Here is an 18,954-nt window from a genome sequence, read left to right on the forward strand (position 1 = left end):
ACCACACTCTCTCACTCACTCTCTCACACACACACACACACACACACACACGCTCATACTGTGTCATCTTCCTCAGAATCTGATGCAAGCCGCCTCACACTGACACACTGGTGAATCCACACCCTTCGCAACTTTTTGATTTTAGCGTCATTACTTCCCATTATGACAGACGGGCCTCACAGCAGTATTTGCACAGTAAATACCACCGTCACGGTTGCACGGTGCCCACTCAGCACTACTGCATTTTTCATGAACTTGTAGTTAATCTTCATAACTTACTCCGGCATTTCCTGTAGTTCATCCTGCTGACTGTTGCACTCGCTGGCATTCATAAAGCCTGTCATAACTCCCAGTGGTGAGCTTGTGAGTTCATTTTCTTTTCTTTGGGTCCCTGTTAACAGATAAGCACAGTTGTGGGGAAACCATCTCATGTAAAGACAGTTGTGTTTCTTTTGCACAGCCGAGAGGTACACGCTTCACTTTCCCTTTGCACCAGCTGGTCTGATAAAATAGATTTGTTTAATTTAGACACGTGTGTGCACATGCGTGTGTGTGTGTCCCAAATTGCAACACATTCTCAGTTACACTGTCCAGTATTATATCCCTGTGATTCCAGTCATATTAACTAATTATTTCTTCCTTGTTGGCTATGGCTATGCTTGACGTACCTCAAAGGTTGCACTGAAAGTGACGCTCTCCTCTTCCTCGTCGTTTATCTGTTTTGCAGGTGGAGCTGGGCAGGAAGCAGGAAGTGGTGGTTTATGACCAGAGCTCCAAGGAGGCGGCGCACCTCTCCAAAGACGGCTTCGTGCACATCCTGATGGGGAAGTTGGAGGCCACCTTCCACAAAGTCTCCCTGCTCACCGGTACGTGGGAACGTGATGAGCATGAGTGCCACCAACGGCCAGTGTTTGTTTGTCTTTATTTCTATGTACATGAAAAAAATAATTCCTTCATCTGGAATGGACGGGTCTCTTTTAGTTGACCCCCCTCTCATCGCAGGTGGGCCTCACCTCACCCAGCTGGGCCGATTTGAATGTAGTTCCACAGTTTGGTCAGCAGAAGTCACTGACGAGCCCACATTCTGCACACATTCTTCTTTGTTCCTCATTTTTTAACTGGCAGTGATCACAAGTTCACAGGTATATGTGAGGATAAGAACAAGAACGAAAACGGGAAGAAGAAGAAGAAGAAGAAGAAGAAGTAGAAGAAGAAATGAAAGCGGCTACAAAGCCCCTTGCTGACTCTTTGATGTTTAAGCTTCCCCGAAGTCGTTCTTCTTCCATATCAGCACAGATATAAAGCTGAAGCTTAATTTCAATCCTCTGGTTTTATTTACCACATGTATTATCCTGTCATAGTGTCTACTAAGCACACTAAGACTTATAATTGAGCCCCAGCAAGAATGTTAATAGCCTATTTGAGTTAATAGCATCTCGGTTGAGGTGGCTGCAGCTTTTTAAGGGACGGTACGCACACACACACACACACACACACCGACCGGCAGAGGCTTAGGAGATCGTCTCAAATGTGCGCTGACACATCTGAGACGGGAAGCATAATCTGCCTCCGTCAGGATTGGAAATGAGACTGGTAGGAGCATGCTGCTCGGGCAAATCTCTGCTCTCCTCCTCTTCACCCCCACAGCCCCATTCTTCCCTTCTTGTCAGCTCTCTCCCTCCGCTGGGAGATTAACGCTTTTTCATGAGTCATTCATAGTGGTTGAGGATCGCCTCGAAGCACCCGGGCTTCACCGGAGATGTACTGAGCACATGCTCAGTTTGGGCACACCCAGAACCGTGTTCACTATCGCGCCTACACGCAATCGCCGATTGCCTTCTGCAAAGCCAGGACTTTTCCTCCTCAGCTTTTTGGATTAGACATCATTCCATTGTTAATGAAAGGGCCCCTGTCAGCGATTCCCTCCACTTCCTCTCCATCAGCCTCCTCCGCTCGCCGCATTTCATGAGGAAAAAGAAAGGAAAAAGGAGTCTCACTTCTTCCATTTCTGTCCCCGCTTCTCTGCTGTTTCCACGACAACAGTGGCAGAGAATATTCGTCCAGAAGGAATCAGCCAATGGTGTTGGCCGTTGTTTGGGTGGTTGTATTTTGGGGGTCAGTGGAGCAAGCTGCATGCAGTTTGGTTGTGTGTTTACGCGTGTGTGTGTGTGTGTGTGTGTGTGTGTGTGTGTGTGTGTGTGGGGGTGGGCAGAAGAGTGCGGCGTTGCATATGCGCGCATGCATTTATGTATTTGTGCATGATAACATGCAGATGAGTGCCGTAGGATTTGTTTACGCGTCAAAAGAATGCTGCAGAGCTATCGCGAGAGAGGGGACATGGATGCCAGGGAATTCCTCTGAACAATGCTTATTCAAATCGTTTAAACAAAGACACATGATGCTTATTAGAAAATATATGGGAACTCTATTCAAATTAGCTTTTTTTCCCCCACCAATCAATAAAGGAAAAGCGCCAGTGCTCTGATTTGCGAGCTCAATTTAAGTTTCAAACACCAGCCACCTCAAACATACACACATTTACCAGCTGCTAAAGGCTGAGAATTTGCTTCAGGTCAGACACAAACACGTGATTTGAAGACTTTCTCATGGGCTCCAGAACGTTTTACACGCACGTTTCACTATTTTTATAGCCCCAAAAAAGGGTAAGACAATAAAGGTTATTAATAGTTGAGGTCCTTCCTTTTTTTTCTCTTTCCCCGCATTCTTGGCTTTGGTTGTCTTTACTCCCCCTCTCACTTAAACGATTCAAGGTAAAAACAGTAATCATCCTCTCTCCCTTCCCCAGCAATCCCTGTGCTTCCATTCCCATTGCCTCTCCCTCTTTTCCACCTCTCCCCCCCGCCTCGCCGATAATCCCTGGGATGGCTTCATATCTGGCGGACTCATTTTCAGTCTCACCTGCACTGATGATCACGGAGACCCATATGCAGCACACTGTTAAACTGTCCATAAAGAAGGGGAATGAATTGCAAGAACGATGAGGAATTGTTGGAATACATTCTTTGTTTGTGTGCCGGGAAAACATTCAGTCAATGTGCCAACTGACCAACAGCTCAGGCTCAGAAAGAACACCACCTCCTACATGCGGATGATGTCATTCGGGTGATGCCATGTCCCATTGTTTTTGTGAATGAGACACAAAATTGGCGCAGCCAATAACTCTCGGCCTGCGCTTTGGTTTGAAAATATGTATTCAGGCAGGATGTTGTGGGTTGCGTTCATCAGGAATACGTGCGTTTGTGTGCTTGTGTTTTTATTGACTTCATCAACTGTGTGAAAGTGTTTGTGAGAAACAATTCTCCAGGGACAGCAGTATTTTTACCACAGTGGTGATCTCACCCGGTTGGAGCTCAGGCTGATGTCTCTTGTGCCTTTTTCAGAGTTTCGTGTGTGTGTGTGTGTGTGTGTCTTTTTGTGTAGAGGAGGAAAACATGGCTTGGTTGGAGCCAGCTGCCGCCCCAGCGGGTCTAAAGTTTGCATGTTTCCCACCAATCTGCAGCACACGGCCAAACCGAAGACAACAGTGCCCGCTAGTGTGCGGAGCCGGGCTCTGTGTGTTCGCCAGTGCCAACGGCGTCGCTGAGTCATGCGTCACGTCCACTCTGATGTAGGGCTGCCGGGACGATATGCTCACGGGCCCAGTTTTAGACCGAATAAAAAGAGGATAATAATCAAGAGGAAAAGAAAAAGCGTGTAAAGTGCACTCATGTTCTGCAGATGAAAACGTACCTGAGAGCCGGAAAAAAGGGTGGAAGCTAATGCACTTTTTAATCCTGTGAAAACTGACAACAAGAAAACGGAACAGAGGAAACTATTTGATATTAAGGTGTATGCACAGGGATGTAGGTGTGTATTTAATTATGTGTGCGTGTGAGTGGAGTTTGCAGATGTGCAACGCTGTTCCTAATCTTCCGTAGCACCATCTGCCAGTGTTTTTTGCCGGATTATTAAAGCGCCACACGCCGGGGTCACAGAGAGAGAGAGATCGACTGCGAAGGAGAGACCGTAGATTCTCTGCACTGTGAACACATGGAGGCCAGTGTTTCAACCTTTCTCGTCACGGTTTTGTTTTAATACGGATGTGTGTCCAAAGTTGAATTGATATATCATACCGTGTTATTCTCTATAGGCACTGCAATGTCAGTGAGGCTGTAGCTGGGAAGCTACTTGGGTTTTTAATAAGAGTTTTGCATGCCTCCCACGCTGTCAGCCAGCCACCTCCATGCGAAAGCACACAGGACAAGACGCGGCGACACACTGATGAGAGGTATTAGGAGATGAGAGGTTTCTCTTTCTTCTTTCGCCTTTGCTCTCTTTCGCTGGTATCCGCTGAAAACACACGGGAGCTGCTGGGAGCCGCCGCGCTTTGATGAGATCAGGTTAGGGTGTGACTGCACCGACGGAGTTACAAAGGTCAACTCGGTTATGTCATTCTTCTGTGCTGTTATACAATGGGGCGGCGGCTCCTGTGTGTGTTTGCACCGGCATCAGAGAAAAACTGAAAAAGTGAGGTAATCGTGGGAGGCCGGATCTCACAATGCAACCGTTCACAGAGAAATTCCAACGAGCTGCATGAGGAGGTCTGTTTGTGCCTGAGCGTAAGTGTCTATTTGTGTCTCTGTGCGCATGTCGGCATGAATATGTGCATATGAAGTAGTGCGTGCACGCGAATGACGCTTAGTGTGAGAAAAAGACAAAACGGACAGAAGAGAGCCATTGAGGAGATGAGGTAATTTTATCCTGTGTGTGTGTGTGTGTGTGTGTGTGTGTGTGTGTGGTCGGGAGGCCCCTCACGCTGACCGGCGCATTGTCAGCCTCCTCGGAGCTGAAAGTCTCCACACCCTATAAACCAGAAACACGCGCTTGTGCGCACACACCTGCTGAGTTTTCGATGCTTTAGAAACCGCCAGATGCTTCAATGCGTTCACAGGAAGTTCCTTCTCTCCAGTTGCTGCTAACAGGGCATAAGATGGATACCTGCGTCATTGAGATGGTCAATCCGTGACTAGGGTTTATTATTATCATCATTATTACATATAATTGTCCGATTATTATTTGCACGCCATCACACTATTGGCTCATCATCAATCGTTATTTTGTTGCCTGAGGTCCACGTCTTCGCTGCCGCCATCCCTCGTCTTTTAACTCCACCTTTCCCGTCACCCCCCTTCTTGACCTTCTAACCTGCCCTCTCTGCACCTCCTTGCTCTTTTCTCCACCCCCCTCCCTCTGACCCCTCTCCATTGCCCCGTGGGGGGCTTCAGCGGATCAATGATTTCATTGTGAAGTTGCCGGTGGTGCCATTAGGAGGTGAGCTCACCTTCCCCGGGGACATCTGACACATTATTCTCAATGACCTCGCCTTCCTCACCACCCCCTCCTCCAGCCGCTTTACCTTCCCCCACCCCGGTGGTTTCTGCCTCTCTTTCCACTGCTCCACCTCCTGCCTCTCTCCTCTCCTCTGTTACACGGTGTTGAGAACAGAGCTCTATTTTTAGTCCCAGACTCCTGCGGTCGTCACATCTGGCGCCAATGGCCTCGGTCCTCTCACCCTGGCCTGTAGATACACAAACACACAAGGGGGCGCATGCACACACACACACACGCACACAGTGTCACACACGTAACCTTCCCCCCGACTAGCACCAAGAGAGCACAAAGGTCAGAGAAAATGGCCTGCATAATTATTAACATGACATCACCACCCCTGCTCTAAAAAGTCTTGCAGACGTTGAGAAGCTGCACAGTGGCACAGCGCTGCGTTCTCCAAGCTCCCTCTGCAGGGATTTAATCGTCTCGGATCACACCTTAAAGAGGGATTGTGCAGATTGATGCACATATGGATAGACTCTCAAAAACACACACAGTGTCCAGAGGAGACCTGCAACAAGTTTTATGTAACAATGTTTTGTTTCTGCCAGTGTTCTCACCCCCTCCCTCGTCCGTCTCATTGGCCTCACATGATGAGCTTGATGTCATTTTCCCCTTCTTCCCCTCAAAACCAAAGAACAAAAACAGGCCAGCGTGTGTGTGTGTGTGTGTGTGTGTGCGCGTGCGCGAGTGCTTGCATGTGTGTGTATTCGTGTCTCCGTGCAGTGCGATGTGCCTGTTTATGCGTCTGTGTATTTATGTGTGTTGTTGCCAAATGTTTCCACCATGACGTGATCTCAGTGCTTTGCTTGCCTCCTGCTCCTCTTCCCCTTCTCCTTCATCACTTAGAATACTTCAAGGGGCCACACACACACACACACACACACACACAGTGAAACACCGTCATGCATATACTCTTGCATGCAAAGAAGGCAAGATACGTTTCCTCCTTGATGTATATGATATGGACATTCCTTTCAAGCAATGCGGATAAAGACGAGTCCTCGAGGCGCCATTGAAGACACAAATACACACACACACACACAATATTAATGCTTCGCTGTGCAAAGTGACTTAAGTTTCTGTTCTCTTGTATTTTATAGATCTAGAATAAACTGCACATACAATGATTTCATCAAACACAATTTCAGTGTCTAATAGAAGTTGACTCTTTTAGTTTACTCCTAGTCACACAAAATAAAGTCTTTGAGATGCTGCGTTATTTATTTTATTTTATTTTTTTAAATGACCCTTTTGTGTGGTGCAGTCTGTCCTAATCAAGCTGATAAACAAATGCAAATACAAATGCATCCCTGAGAAAGACAAAAGCCTCATAAAATATGACATCCTTACTAAACGTTACTTCATTTCCTTTCCGTGTTCCTATTTATTTAAAGTAGGACTGGACTGTGCCCCTAAATACTACCATACTTGTTGAAGCTTTGTGTTTACAGTCCAGTCGCAGTGCATACCTTCTGGCTCCTGCTGCATTTGAAATCTCTCTGGAAACCTTTTTGAAGATCCCAACCGGCCCACGTCACCGCGTCATCCAGCATGGAATGAAAATAGTTTGTTTAAAGTGTTTCCTAGGCAGTGTCAACACATACGGGTCAACAGGAGCTGAAGCCCATGGCCGGTTCCTCCATCCCTCCCATCAGCACCTCCCAACTCAAACTTCACCATGAACTTGGGACCCGGCGCTGCGTAGTTCGGTTGCTGTGCCAACGTTTACCAGCATTGATCCCGATGACTCGGACACACGTGTGGAGTGTGGACATTGTCAAGGACAGAAGTGGCTAAAAAGGATGCCAGCTTACGCTACTAAGCGCTGGTTCTCTTTCAGGCTCGGACGGCCCGCGGACGCTCGGATCGTAGCGAGCTTCCCCGGAACGATGGTACCCTACCCTAAATTAGCACCCTAATTTACCTGACTGGTTGTCATGGGTTTTATTTCCCAGAGGTTTAAATTAGATTCAGGCTGCACTTCCCAACATGTGGACGATGTTATATTCCTTGGCAGCCTTCTCAAGTATGTTACAGTATGATTCTTTCTACTTTATTGTGCAGTATACTAGTAATCTTCCAACAAAAGGCGGTTCATGGGCATCGAGTAGAAAAGCAGCCTTTAGTAGAGCAGAGAGTTGAAATCCTTTGTGGTTTAACACCTCCTCCCGGTGTGTACACAGACTTGTAACAGAGGTCTTATTACCGTGATTTCATGTTGGCCACACAGACTTTTGAGCTGAACCTCTGCTGCTGCTAAGGCTGCTTCCTGATAAATGCGGGAGATTTTCCACCGCCACAGCAACAGGCTAATTTTGGAGTTTCAGGCGAACCCGCGGCCCCGGATTGAAGGAATTCAGCACGTTGTGATCATTCCAGGAATTTCTGATATCTTCCCCTTTGCGCACACATGCGTCGTTGTAGGCGGCCTACAAAGAGGTCATTTCCCCCTCGTGTTTTGTAACTATTTCCTGTTTTTGATAACGTGACATCAACCGAGTGTGAAATCGGGAGACGCCAAAGGGAACTCGCCATGAACTTTCAGGAAATTATGTAGTGAGTATTTGTGTTTGAACTGTGTTTTTTTCAGATTTCTTTTTTTTCCCCAGAAGTCTAAAAAACGCCATAAAGGCGTCGGCGGGGACCACATAGAAACGGCTTGTCCAGTTCCTCTCACGGCATCTCGTCATTCCATCTCTATTGTTCTTCTGTAGCTGTCGGAGTGATGTCACTGCAGCATTGTGGCTGTGACACAATCTCTCACACACACACACACACACACACACACAGTCTCCAGGGCCCGTAATGGCAGGAAAGCCAACCCTGACCGCGGGTATTGAGATAACTGCTTTCATGAACGCCCAAATGCAGTCCCCGGGGTGCAACGCCTTAGACTTTTAATTTGGCATCAGCATTTGTGTGAATTTATTTTTATTTTATCAACATTTCTGTTTGGAAAATAAGCACAGTTATGCATTTTGAGGCTATGAATCATGCTGTGTGTGCCGATTGAGATAATTGAGTATGGAGTAATATCGGGGGGGGGGGGTCTGATCTGACCAGTCAATGACGGGCTCAGACAGCCTGCTCCAGTTAAAGCTAATTAGGAGATACACACACACACACACACACACACAGTGTCTTGTCTGTGTGTGTGTGTGTGTGTGTGTGTGAGACCAACAGAGAACCGGATGACTCTGCTTAGGGCGCTGGTGTCAGGACAGTGTGTCTCTGAGTCTTCCCGCCTCTCTGATGGGAGCCAACTTAAATGTAACGGATCTAAGACCTGCCTGCCATTGCGCATGTAGCGTGTCATTTCCTCTTTGCAAGATCCGCCGTGTTTATTATTGTGTGTGTGTTTGGCAGACATGCATGACACCGGTTGAGGGGGAGAGCTGAGGTGTGCGTTCACGCAGTTATTGTCTTCAAGTGCTGCAAGGAAATCCTGTGCATCCCACCTTAAACCATTAGCATTTAGAATGAAACAACCGTCGGTTATGCTCAAGTGAACCTGAGTAGACCCACTCACCTCTGGGGAAATTAGACCACCACGGAGCTTGCGCGCACACAAACGCACATTGTTCATCTTTTCATTCCTGCAGACTGGTGGGCATGGTTCCTGCTCTTATTTAACCCCCATTGTGCCTGTAATGCACACATAAATATGTATTACGCCCCTATATACATCTTCGGAAAACAGCCGCGAGCCGCCTCGCTCGCTAAAATTAACATTCCCTCCATGCACTCACACTTTTGCACAAAGTGAATGCACACACTGTAAGCACATGCCTGTGGTGGCCGGCAGCAGTTCATTTTAAGCCTTAACGGCCCCCCTTTTTGTCCACACACACACACACACACACAAACACACATCGCTGAACATCTCCAACTGGGATTTTTAAATGGTTTATCTGGTTTATGAGGGCCCGCCTGGTCCTGAAAGCCCCCCTTAGTGCGTTTGATAGCTTACCCTCCTCTCTTCTCTTCTTTGTTGCGTTTGTGGACGTACTTGCTCGAGTGTGTGTGTGTGTGTGTGTGTGTGCGTGGGTATAAACTAACTTCTTGTTAGATTTACTGCTACAGAAGCCCCGGGTGCTGAGCTCCTCCGGGGGGTTAAGTCATTTGGAGGGAAGGAGGGGGGTCTTCTGCATGACTGATGCGTGCAGGCCTCCCTCCAGGCTACACAGATAGGAATGACGCTGCCGCATGCATGAGCCCACACGCATGACCGAGTGGTGCGCGAGTGCTGCTTTGATTGCATACACCCCTCCTCCCTGTAGCATCCTCTCGTCTTCATCTCCTTAACCCCTGTTTATTTCAGGCGGAATCGGCTTATCTTATCTGTCTGAAAAGGTGGAAGTTCTAGTAAATGCAGGTGGGACGACCTTTTAATATCGACGTTTTTCTATTGCTGAAAGTGCAATACAAAACCAAGGAAATACCTTTTTTTTTCTTTCGTTTGTGGAATATAATATTATATATATACTTTTTTTTTTTGTCCAACGAGTTGAAGTAAGACAATTTCGTTAATAACATATTTAAATGTCTTGATTTTGAAAAGCCCCCTGATTCAGACCGACATATTCAATCGAACAGTTAATTGAATAGCCTCACAATCAGTCCAGATTGCCCTCAGACAAACACGATTACTCGCACCAGTAATGACGGTCCCCTCGCAATACGGCTACGTCATTTCAGTTAGCATCTCCCTCTGGACCCAAACAACCCCCAATTAGATCCTGCCCCCCCCCCCCCCCAGCTACTGAACGTCCCCCCTCCTCTCCTCCTGCACCTCCCCCACCCTCAATTGCTCCATCCCTCCATCCATCCTCCCCTCTGCCTCCCCAGTGGACTACCTCACCCCCCAGGCATGGCAGCTGTGTTCTCCTGTAGGCATTACATCACTGCAAGAGCAGCTTCGTTACTGATCCCCTGACAACGAGCACTATCAACATACACACACACACACACACACACACGTTTGGGCACATGCTTGTGTTTATGCATTTTAGAGAGAGTAACTGTCCTAACCCCCCCACCGCCGCCGCCCCCCCCCCAGCAATGTCCTTCCTTGTCCTCCTCTCACCTTGCTCCGTTCATCCTCTTCCCACCTGGTCTCGACACATGGTTGCACAAAAAAAGCACACACACACACACACACACGGATGAACTCCCACACACATTAGCTCCTCACCCTAACCTGCCCTATCCGGAGGATGACGTCTCTCTTGTGATATCCTGACAGATGAGCCGTGGTGTCGGATGACGCTCCTGTCGCTGCCTGTCTTGGCGGGGAGGGAAGGGTGTCCGGGCGCTATCAAATTAAAAATACTTATGCTACAATGTTCGTACTGTAGGTTTTTGTAAATCTACATAGACTTTTCTTTGAGATATTATTGTGTGCAAAGCACACACGGAATAGAAAATAGGGGTAAAACCAGGTGTGAATAAAATAAAATATATGACAAAATATAATAAGTTACTGCTTTACAAAACACATGATGTTAAGTAAATATTGAATATATATATACTAATTTAAGTGTAAAATAGTGAAGATGATGGACCTACTTGCACACCTGTACGTTTGCGGGGCCGTTACCTTATGTTACCTCATGTGATAAACCTTCACAAACATAAAGCTAGATTAGAATGGGGGGATCGAAGCATAAATATTTCCTCTCCCTCTCGTCTGTTAATCCAGCATCAAGCAGTCCGGGTGCAGCGGGGCTGCGCCATGTTGTTCTGGTCTTGGGGGGCCCCTTCGGCCTTCACACACCTTCTCTCTTTCTGTCTGACGCTGCTATCTCATACTCATCTCCCTGTCTGTTGTGGCTAACCTCTGTGTAAACTGCACGTTGCCCCGGTAACTCTACCATAAAAGCTCGCTCTAAATCTAAGAGATGTCAGTGGAGGGAGGAGGGATGCAGGGGGGGGGGGGGCTACGGTCGCCCGGAGTGACCGTCCCCACCTATTTCTGTCGCTGCAGGGCACACATGTGCAGTCAATAAAAAAGGGCCTGGGTGTCATTAATAGCGCCTTGGCTGTAATCCTCTCATTAACACGCCTACTATTCTGAGCCTTGTTATCCAGACCAGAGGAGGAGGGCATGCCGTTTGCTCTAGGAACTGGAACGGGTTTGAACACCAGCAGCTACTTTGTATTGTTGCTTTTGGCTTCCGCTGCGGTGGGTTTTCAGGAGTAAAGAAGTCGCGTGTTCCAAAGCCGGTTTAATGGCTTCCAGCCACACAGAGGTGTTGGAAAAGTTCAAAGCGGGGGCGATGATCACTGCGTTGAGAGTCCACCCTTTTTTTTTTGCTCCTTTGCTTTGACAATCTTCCCAAAACCAAAGTCTGCGTTTTTCACAAAGCTCATCACCACCAAGTGACCTATTTCCCCCCCCCCGCCCCCCCCACATCCCGCTCTCAGTGACCCGTAGGAGAACGTAGGGTGACGTAAGGGCCTGTTCTCACCCGAGTGCAATCATTCAGGGGTCTGCAGTGATGAGATGAGGTCAGTCAGTAGCATGCAGCCCCCCCCCCCCTCTAACCAGGCGTCTTGTCTGAGCTTATTTGCCTTGTCTCTCTGTGGTGATGACCAAATGTACTTGCAGCCCATCTGACCTGGTTTCAATGTAATCAGCGTGCCGGAATGTCTCGACCTGAGACTGAACAGGCAATCAGACGGGACATTTCGCCGGCCCACCCAGTGCAGGTGCTGTTTTAGAATCTGGTATTACCAGCGAGATGTTCGATGACCAAAAATGGCAGCTAGAAAGAAATTGATCTGTTGCACAAACCCGTGTGAACGTATTTGGACAAAAGACTGTATTTTTAAAATAGCTGTTTTTGCATAATGAGCAGTTATCTTTCATTTATAATTTATTCCAGTGGTTTTGTTGAGGCATGTGCTGCTTGGTTTCCATGGCTAGACTTGTGGCCTACATGCTTGTCATTCCATAGTAAAGCACCAGAGGTCTGTGGCCTGTCAGATGGGATGATGGCTGCTCACCACAAGCATATTTGATCTCCTCATCACCTCCAGTCTTCTCCTCCTCCTTTTTGTCTGCTTTTGCTTCTCTTTTCTTTTTTTATTCTCTACAGATTTAATTTCTTTTGCTCTCCTCTCCTCTCATTCCTCCTCAGGGACGAGAACAGCGTCCAAAGACGTGAACCAGTGGAAACACGGTGAAGAGACAAATCAGTTTTTAACACAGCCTTAATCCTTCTCCGGAGGAGGTGTAATATTCTCACATAGAACGGTACATTTAAGGCAAGCAACGTAATATAGATTACTGTTGTGCTGTAAAGCTTTATTGAACAACAGAATCTTGTTTCATCGATGAACAAAATCTGACAATAATATGGGACCTCTCCATGTGTACGTTAGAAACCCTCAGCTACAAATATGGACAAAAAAAAAAAAGAGGACTGTGGTGCACATCGACCTTAAGCACTTCTTTCTCCCTGTAATCGACAACTGTGATAGTCCGCCGTGGTGTACGTCTGTGCTACACCGCCTCATAGCTGGTCCTCGGCCCCCATCCTGCTCCGCAGCAAGGCCCCTGAGGTGGCCGCATATTTGTTGGGTGAGTAAGGAATGCGGTCACATGCCTTAGACATTAGCTATGACGGAGCACTGGCTCCACGAGAGAGGGAGGGTGCAAGAGAGGGAGGGTGCAAGGGAGGGAGGGTAGAGTCTGAGCTCATGGCAAGTGAGCTCATTCACCCCCCCAGCTTGAGGAGAGAGTGCGGCTCTGTCATCCTCTTTGCTGAGAGAGAGAGCGAGGGGAGGAGGAGGGAGGCAGAGAGGGAGGAGTGTCAGCCAGCGGCTGAGCGAATGGGAGACGGGGAGAGTGAAGCAGCACAACAATAGTTGGCTGCTCCTGTGGCTGTGGACTCAGAGACAGAGCGAGCGCTCAGAGGGACACACAGGCGCTCTGTAAACCAGCTGCAGGCGCATTACAGCTGTGCTTTTACGCACAGGCTCACTTACTTTTGGTTCATCCTCTTCCTGCTCTCTGTCTTTATAAAAGCACAGAATTGCTGAATCTGACACAGCAGCATTTTAGAAATAGGTTTTGGTCATTTTGGTCTTTTTTTTTTTTTGCCATCTGTGAACTTGAGGAGCCCGCAGACATTTCGGACTAGTTTTTTTGTCTCACAGGGTCGGTTCTCAGAGGTCTGTTGTTCAGACGCCGCAGCCGCTGACCCGTGGCGGACTTGAACTTCAGCAAGAGTTTGGTCAACTTGGGACGGTCACACATTCCGACTCCGGGCTCTCACCTCAGTCGGCCCAAGAGGAGAAAACCTCTGTTGGTTCGTTCGGACATTTCCTTGCGTGGAAAGGGGCTCACGCCATCCCCGAAAAAAGGGGGACCAGAACATTTCCATTTGTGTGTGTGTGTGTGTGTGTGTGTGTGTGTGTGTGCGCGCGCGCCAGTGTTTTTTATGTGAGTGTGCGGGCGACAGAGTGTGTACTGGGGGATGCCTTTGGATGTGGTGATTGCCCCAGCGGAGGACTGCTTTTGGCCGGACCGGCCGGACACAGACATGAGGCTGAAGATCAGAGTTCGCCGGATGAAAGCGGGGAGAGAGCTAAGAGGTGTGTATCCACCTTGACATGGACCAGGAGAATCGATGTGTGTGTGTGTGTGTGTGTGTGTGTGTGTGTGTGTGCGCTTTGAGAACATCCCTTTCTGGCTAGTAACGTGTCGCGGCCGTAGGCCTTTGTGTACAAAGCAGAGGCATCACACATAGTGAACATGCAAAGAACATGGGGTCTGATTTGATACAATACAAGCACCAGTCTCTGGGTTACAAGGCTTTTAAATGCATCACAGTGGTGTACAGTCCAAGGTGTGTGTACGAGGGCGGAAGCACCGATAACTGCAGAGGAGCACAAAGGAACAGTGGGCTCCCAGGTAATGAGGTATTCCAGTCCACGCATGCTGCGAATCAAAGACGGATGTGATTAGACTTTTAAGGACGTCTAGTGGATCTATGGTGAGATGCACACGGATAAACCCGCTAATTGTTTTCCCACCTTTTTGTTTGTGTTTTTTTTTCCAGTTAATGTGTTTAGAGAGAATCAATAGGAAGAAGTGGGATTAAGCCGATGCAATTATAGAGACTAAAAGCAATGAAGAGGAAAGCGCTGGGAGGTGTGTGGGTGGGGGGGGGTGTAGAGCCGTGACCTGCGGTATGACATAGTGCTCATGCTCCCTCAGCCTGTGGTCATTGAGATGTAAAACCATCACAAAGGCTCATTCCGTTTCTCTTTCTTCTCCATGCTCTTGGCTTTTTGTCTCACCCGTGCTCACCCTCGCTCTCCCTTTCTCTCTGCAGAAGGGTGTCTTGTGGGGATTATGTTATCAGTATGTGTGCAGTGTGCGCTCTACGTGTTTAACACAACATCTCTCTCACACGGAGCGATGAGGCAATGCAGAGCCGAGAGGCTGTGGAATCGACTCGCGTGTTGCGCAAAATGTCTCGTCGGTTGTCGAAATGCCGGTGATGTAGTCGGATCCTTTTTGGGCCATAAATGTAAAAGGGTTTGGGACCAAAGTTTGTATGCAAATGTGGACGCTACATGCATATGAGATCAGGTGGTTCAAAGCCGTTGGCATAGCAGCCCTCCACACCTGCCACACTGTTCATTGTGTGTGTGTGTGGGGGGGGGGGGGGTTTGTGTGTATACAAATGTGCATGTACGTCAGGGTTTGCATCTGGAAGTGCAGCAACTATTTCAGGAAGCTGGCAAAGAAATCACACATTTGCCATCAGCAGGCGCAAAAATAATTGTGTCTGTCACCAGTTATTTTGAGGCACCGCACTTCCCCGTCTCTGTGGAAATAGATTACAGGAGGGTTTATAGTCCTGTGTTGCAGCAACACCGTACTGCTGAAACAGCAGTACGTCAAAGTGACATACGCCCCGTTCTCTTCCTGCAAAGATAGAGGAACAATAAACAGTCCCCCCCCCTCCTGCAGCCCGGGCGACGTGTTAATCACACAATCCCGTCATCTACCTGGCGCCCGGCCTGAAAAGAAATGACATCATCCCACCACCTCATCAAAGCTCTGTCAATCTACACATTTCTGACTCCACCCCCCCGAAAGCACACAATCACTCCTCCACAGGCTGCAGCACAGCCTTTGTCAAGCTGAGTGGGACATGTGTGCAATGATGTCATCTCGGGAGGGTGGCGGGGGGTCACATTGAGATGCTAATGTCGCCTCATAGTGGAGGGGACAGCTGGAGGGGCAATGGAGGATGGCGTCATGTCTCCCCCCGATATCAACCAGAGAGGAGAGCGATGGAGGGGTGCGGGGTGCTCATTCAGGCAGATCAATGCCCCCAAGGGTGTGTGTGTGTGTGTGTGTGTGTGTGTGTGTACGCTTGCCTTGTTTTTATTGCCCCCCTCCCTCCCTTCCCCCTTCCATTAACAGACGAGTTAAAGAGGACAACTGAAAGCTACACAGAGGCTGAAACACACAAACACGTGGGGGGGGGGGGGCTCCTCGTATTGATGAGGCAGTCAACTGCTCCAAAGGCAGTGATGTAACAGCAGAGCTCCCATTAACCATAATAGCCGTGCAGGTGTTATGTGTCTCTCTATTTTGTCAGGTCAATATCTCGCTGGGATTCCGCTCCCATTCGTCTCTCAGCTTTCTGCATCGATCGTCACCGTGGTGCAGACTTTTAAAAAAAAAAGCTTGAATTTGAGCCAAGTGTCTTACACCAAACACGCACTTTGCTTCCGCGGGCGGGATGATCACCTGGCCTCCCAAACTGAAATGTGAATACCCAGTCGCCGGGGAAATGATTGATGAGGAGACAGGAACCAGCACACAAAGGGGGCCCCGGTGCTCGACCGACAGGACAAGAGAGGAGAATTAGCAGTTGCATAAGTGATGAAGAGGGGAAACGGGGAAAAAAAAGGAAGTCGCTGCTGGCTCGCACTGCCGATGGCGACACGGTGCCCTCTCTCCCCGGGGTGTGTGTGTGTTTTCTTTCTACCCGAAAGATTTTCTCATTTTTTTCACAGAGTTTGTTCAAAATTGGGTCAGTTACATCCCGTCCAAGTGCAAGTACACAACGCACCACTTGCTGTAGCGCTGGGCCGAACATGTAGCCCAAATATGTAAAAGTGTGAATGTTATCTCACAACTTTAGAATTTGAAATGACATCTACATCTGTTCAGTTTCAGGTTAAAAACTGTAAACTAGGACACAACCTGAGGCCAGCATGAAAACATCTCTTAAAATAACAGAGCTGTGCCACCACCCAGTTTGCTTTATCTCCTTAGTTTAAGGTTGCAGTGTGTTTCGTCTCTGCCGGTTATCGCGCCGGAGGACAACTCATCTCTCCAAGTTGACTTTCTGATGTCATCTTCACAGACAGCCGGGCTGGTGTGTGTCACAGGGTATTTTCAGTGACCTCAGTGTGAGTGTGCAGTGTGGTTATGCGTGTGCTTATATTGGAATGGACGGATGTGTCATCTTTGTCTTTTGGAGAATGTGAGGCCGTGTCTCTTTGGGTTATTTGGTGCGTGTGTGTGTTTGTCTCTCTGTTTGTGTGTTTAGCCCTTTGAATGCTCAGTGTGTGTGTGTTTCATGCCATCTTGACAGCCCTCAGGGGGACACAATGAGCCAACTGTCATCAACGTCACTGCCCCCCCCAACCCCCCCTTTCCTTGCTGTCATGGCAACTTTGAATAGGGCGGGGTCAGGTGACAAGGTGACAATAACACGCTATCTCCTGTGTGACTAACGTCCATTTGCGGCGGCTGTGTCGAGCTTTGACTACAAGGAAGGTGTCTGTAATTGTGTTGACGTAATGTCACTGTAGTGTCGGAGCAGCCAGGCTCACTCGGCCCTGCTCTCTTATCTCTTGACTTCGGTCTCCCCGCTTACCAGCAACCCTCACCTTCCTTTCTGAGGTTTTGGAGGCTTGTTTAACATGAGATGATGTCAGCATCCAGTAATCACGGCTATAATGAACATACCAGACACGCACTAAAGGGTGGGGAGATTTTTTTAACTTCCCTTTAAATACACAAAAACACTTTCTCTTCAGTGTTTAACACACGCTGTGCCCACTGTGAAAACGTCCTGTCTTCTGTCCTTCTAACAACTTTCTAACAATGTCCTCGCACAGAAAGGGAAATGGTTTCTGGGTGACGTGAGGCGTTTCCTGTTGATTTAACCGTTTCCAGGAACACACCGCTTCCTTAGACTGATACAGTATACATGCCTATGGTGGGAGCTATATGTAGTACCAATTATTTACTTTGCGTGTGTGTGTGTGTGTGTGTGTGTGTGTGTGTGTGTGTGTGTGTGTGTGTGTGTGTGTGTGTGTGTGTGTGTGTGTGTGTGTGTGTGTGTGTGTGTGTGTGTGTGTGTGTGTGTGCGCGAACGCGCTCCGCTCCAGCAGCTTCAAAGGACTACCCTTCCTCTTTCTGTTTTATCAATTACTGACACTGTTGCACCGCCCATAGGATCAGAAAGACGGCTCTGCTGGAAATTGCGCAATGGTCTTAAACTAAACTGTGAACTACAAATGGCTGTTTAGTCTACAGAGGCCCAAAAGGTTCAACCCTACACACAATCTTCTACAGCAGTCACCAGCCTCTTCTTCTAAACATTAAGCTCTCCTCGTTTCTTAGTTATCAGATCACTCTTTTCTTCACGTATGCATCTGCTGTTCCCTCTACTACACCCCCCCATGTGGAGCGCTGATGTCATTGCCTTGCCAGTTGCGATTAATAGCTGGAAACGGACAACACTTAAAGGGACAGTGCACCCGTGATATCGTATAGCAGTTCACAAGCTGTGCTGTTGTGTAGTAATGCAAAAATACCAACGTGTCTGTCCTCTGAGGCCACAACTTGAATTTTGCAGCTATATGGATGTGGGGGTGTGTGTGTCTGTCTTTCTGTGTGTGTCAGCCAGACGTTGTCACACGAGTAGTGCAGCTGGTTGTGTGTTACAACCGAAGGCAATGTCGAACCTTCGCTGTGCTGCATGTGTGACTTTTGGACAGTGATGTCATGCCTCACTCACTCTCACTCTGTGCCTGTGTGTGCGCGTGTGTGTGCGTGCACACGTTTCTGCTGCGACCCAGATTGGGTCCGGCAGGGTTGAACCAAGATTAGGTTCTAATCTACTTTCTGGGGCTCAACGTTTCCTTGAAGCACTCCGCTCCATTCTACAGAGTCTTTAGCGAGGTCATTACCCACTACACACAACACACACTGGCCCCCACCTCCTCCCGTCGGCCCCCACCCTGCAGTTACACAACCGCGGTACTCTAAAGTAATGATGTGACTGAGTGTGTGTGTGTGGGTCTGTGTCTGTGGTCAGGAGTGTGTGTGAGTGGACAGAGAGGTACAAAAGGGATAATTGAGCATATGTTGACTGCAAGATTATGTGATAATGTCTTCAGATTCTATCTTGTTGGAGAGTAGCATCTTGTTAATGTGTGTGCAGGCGTGTGGTGTGTGCGCGCTGCGCGGTTGTCAGGGGGATGTTACTGGGCCTCTGTCCTGGCCTTGCACCT

At 48.3% G+C, this 18,954-nt stretch overlaps 1 protein-coding gene across 3 annotated transcripts in view; it reads left to right on the forward strand.

Annotated features, from left to right (window-relative positions):
• dusp8a (dual specificity phosphatase 8a) overlaps nt 1–18,954 on the forward strand; it is a 36,873-nt gene that overhangs the window by 12,783 nt on the left and 5,136 nt on the right. For 2 of the 3 annotated variants that reach the window (XM_078082796.1, XM_078082797.1), the window contains exon 3: nt 728–866. In XM_078082796.1, the coding sequence (XP_077938922.1) occupies nt 728–866 (139 nt within the window). Of the gene's footprint in view, nt 1–727; nt 867–13,164; nt 13,996–18,954 lie in introns of those variants that run through there. The other variant, XM_040162979.2, reaches the window with a different exon arrangement.

The sequence above is a fragment of the Gasterosteus aculeatus genome, chromosome X (genome assembly GCF_964276395.1).
Source record: "Gasterosteus aculeatus chromosome X, fGasAcu3.hap1.1, whole genome shotgun sequence".
NCBI classification, from domain to species: Eukaryota; Metazoa; Chordata; class Actinopteri; order Perciformes; family Gasterosteidae; genus Gasterosteus; species Gasterosteus aculeatus.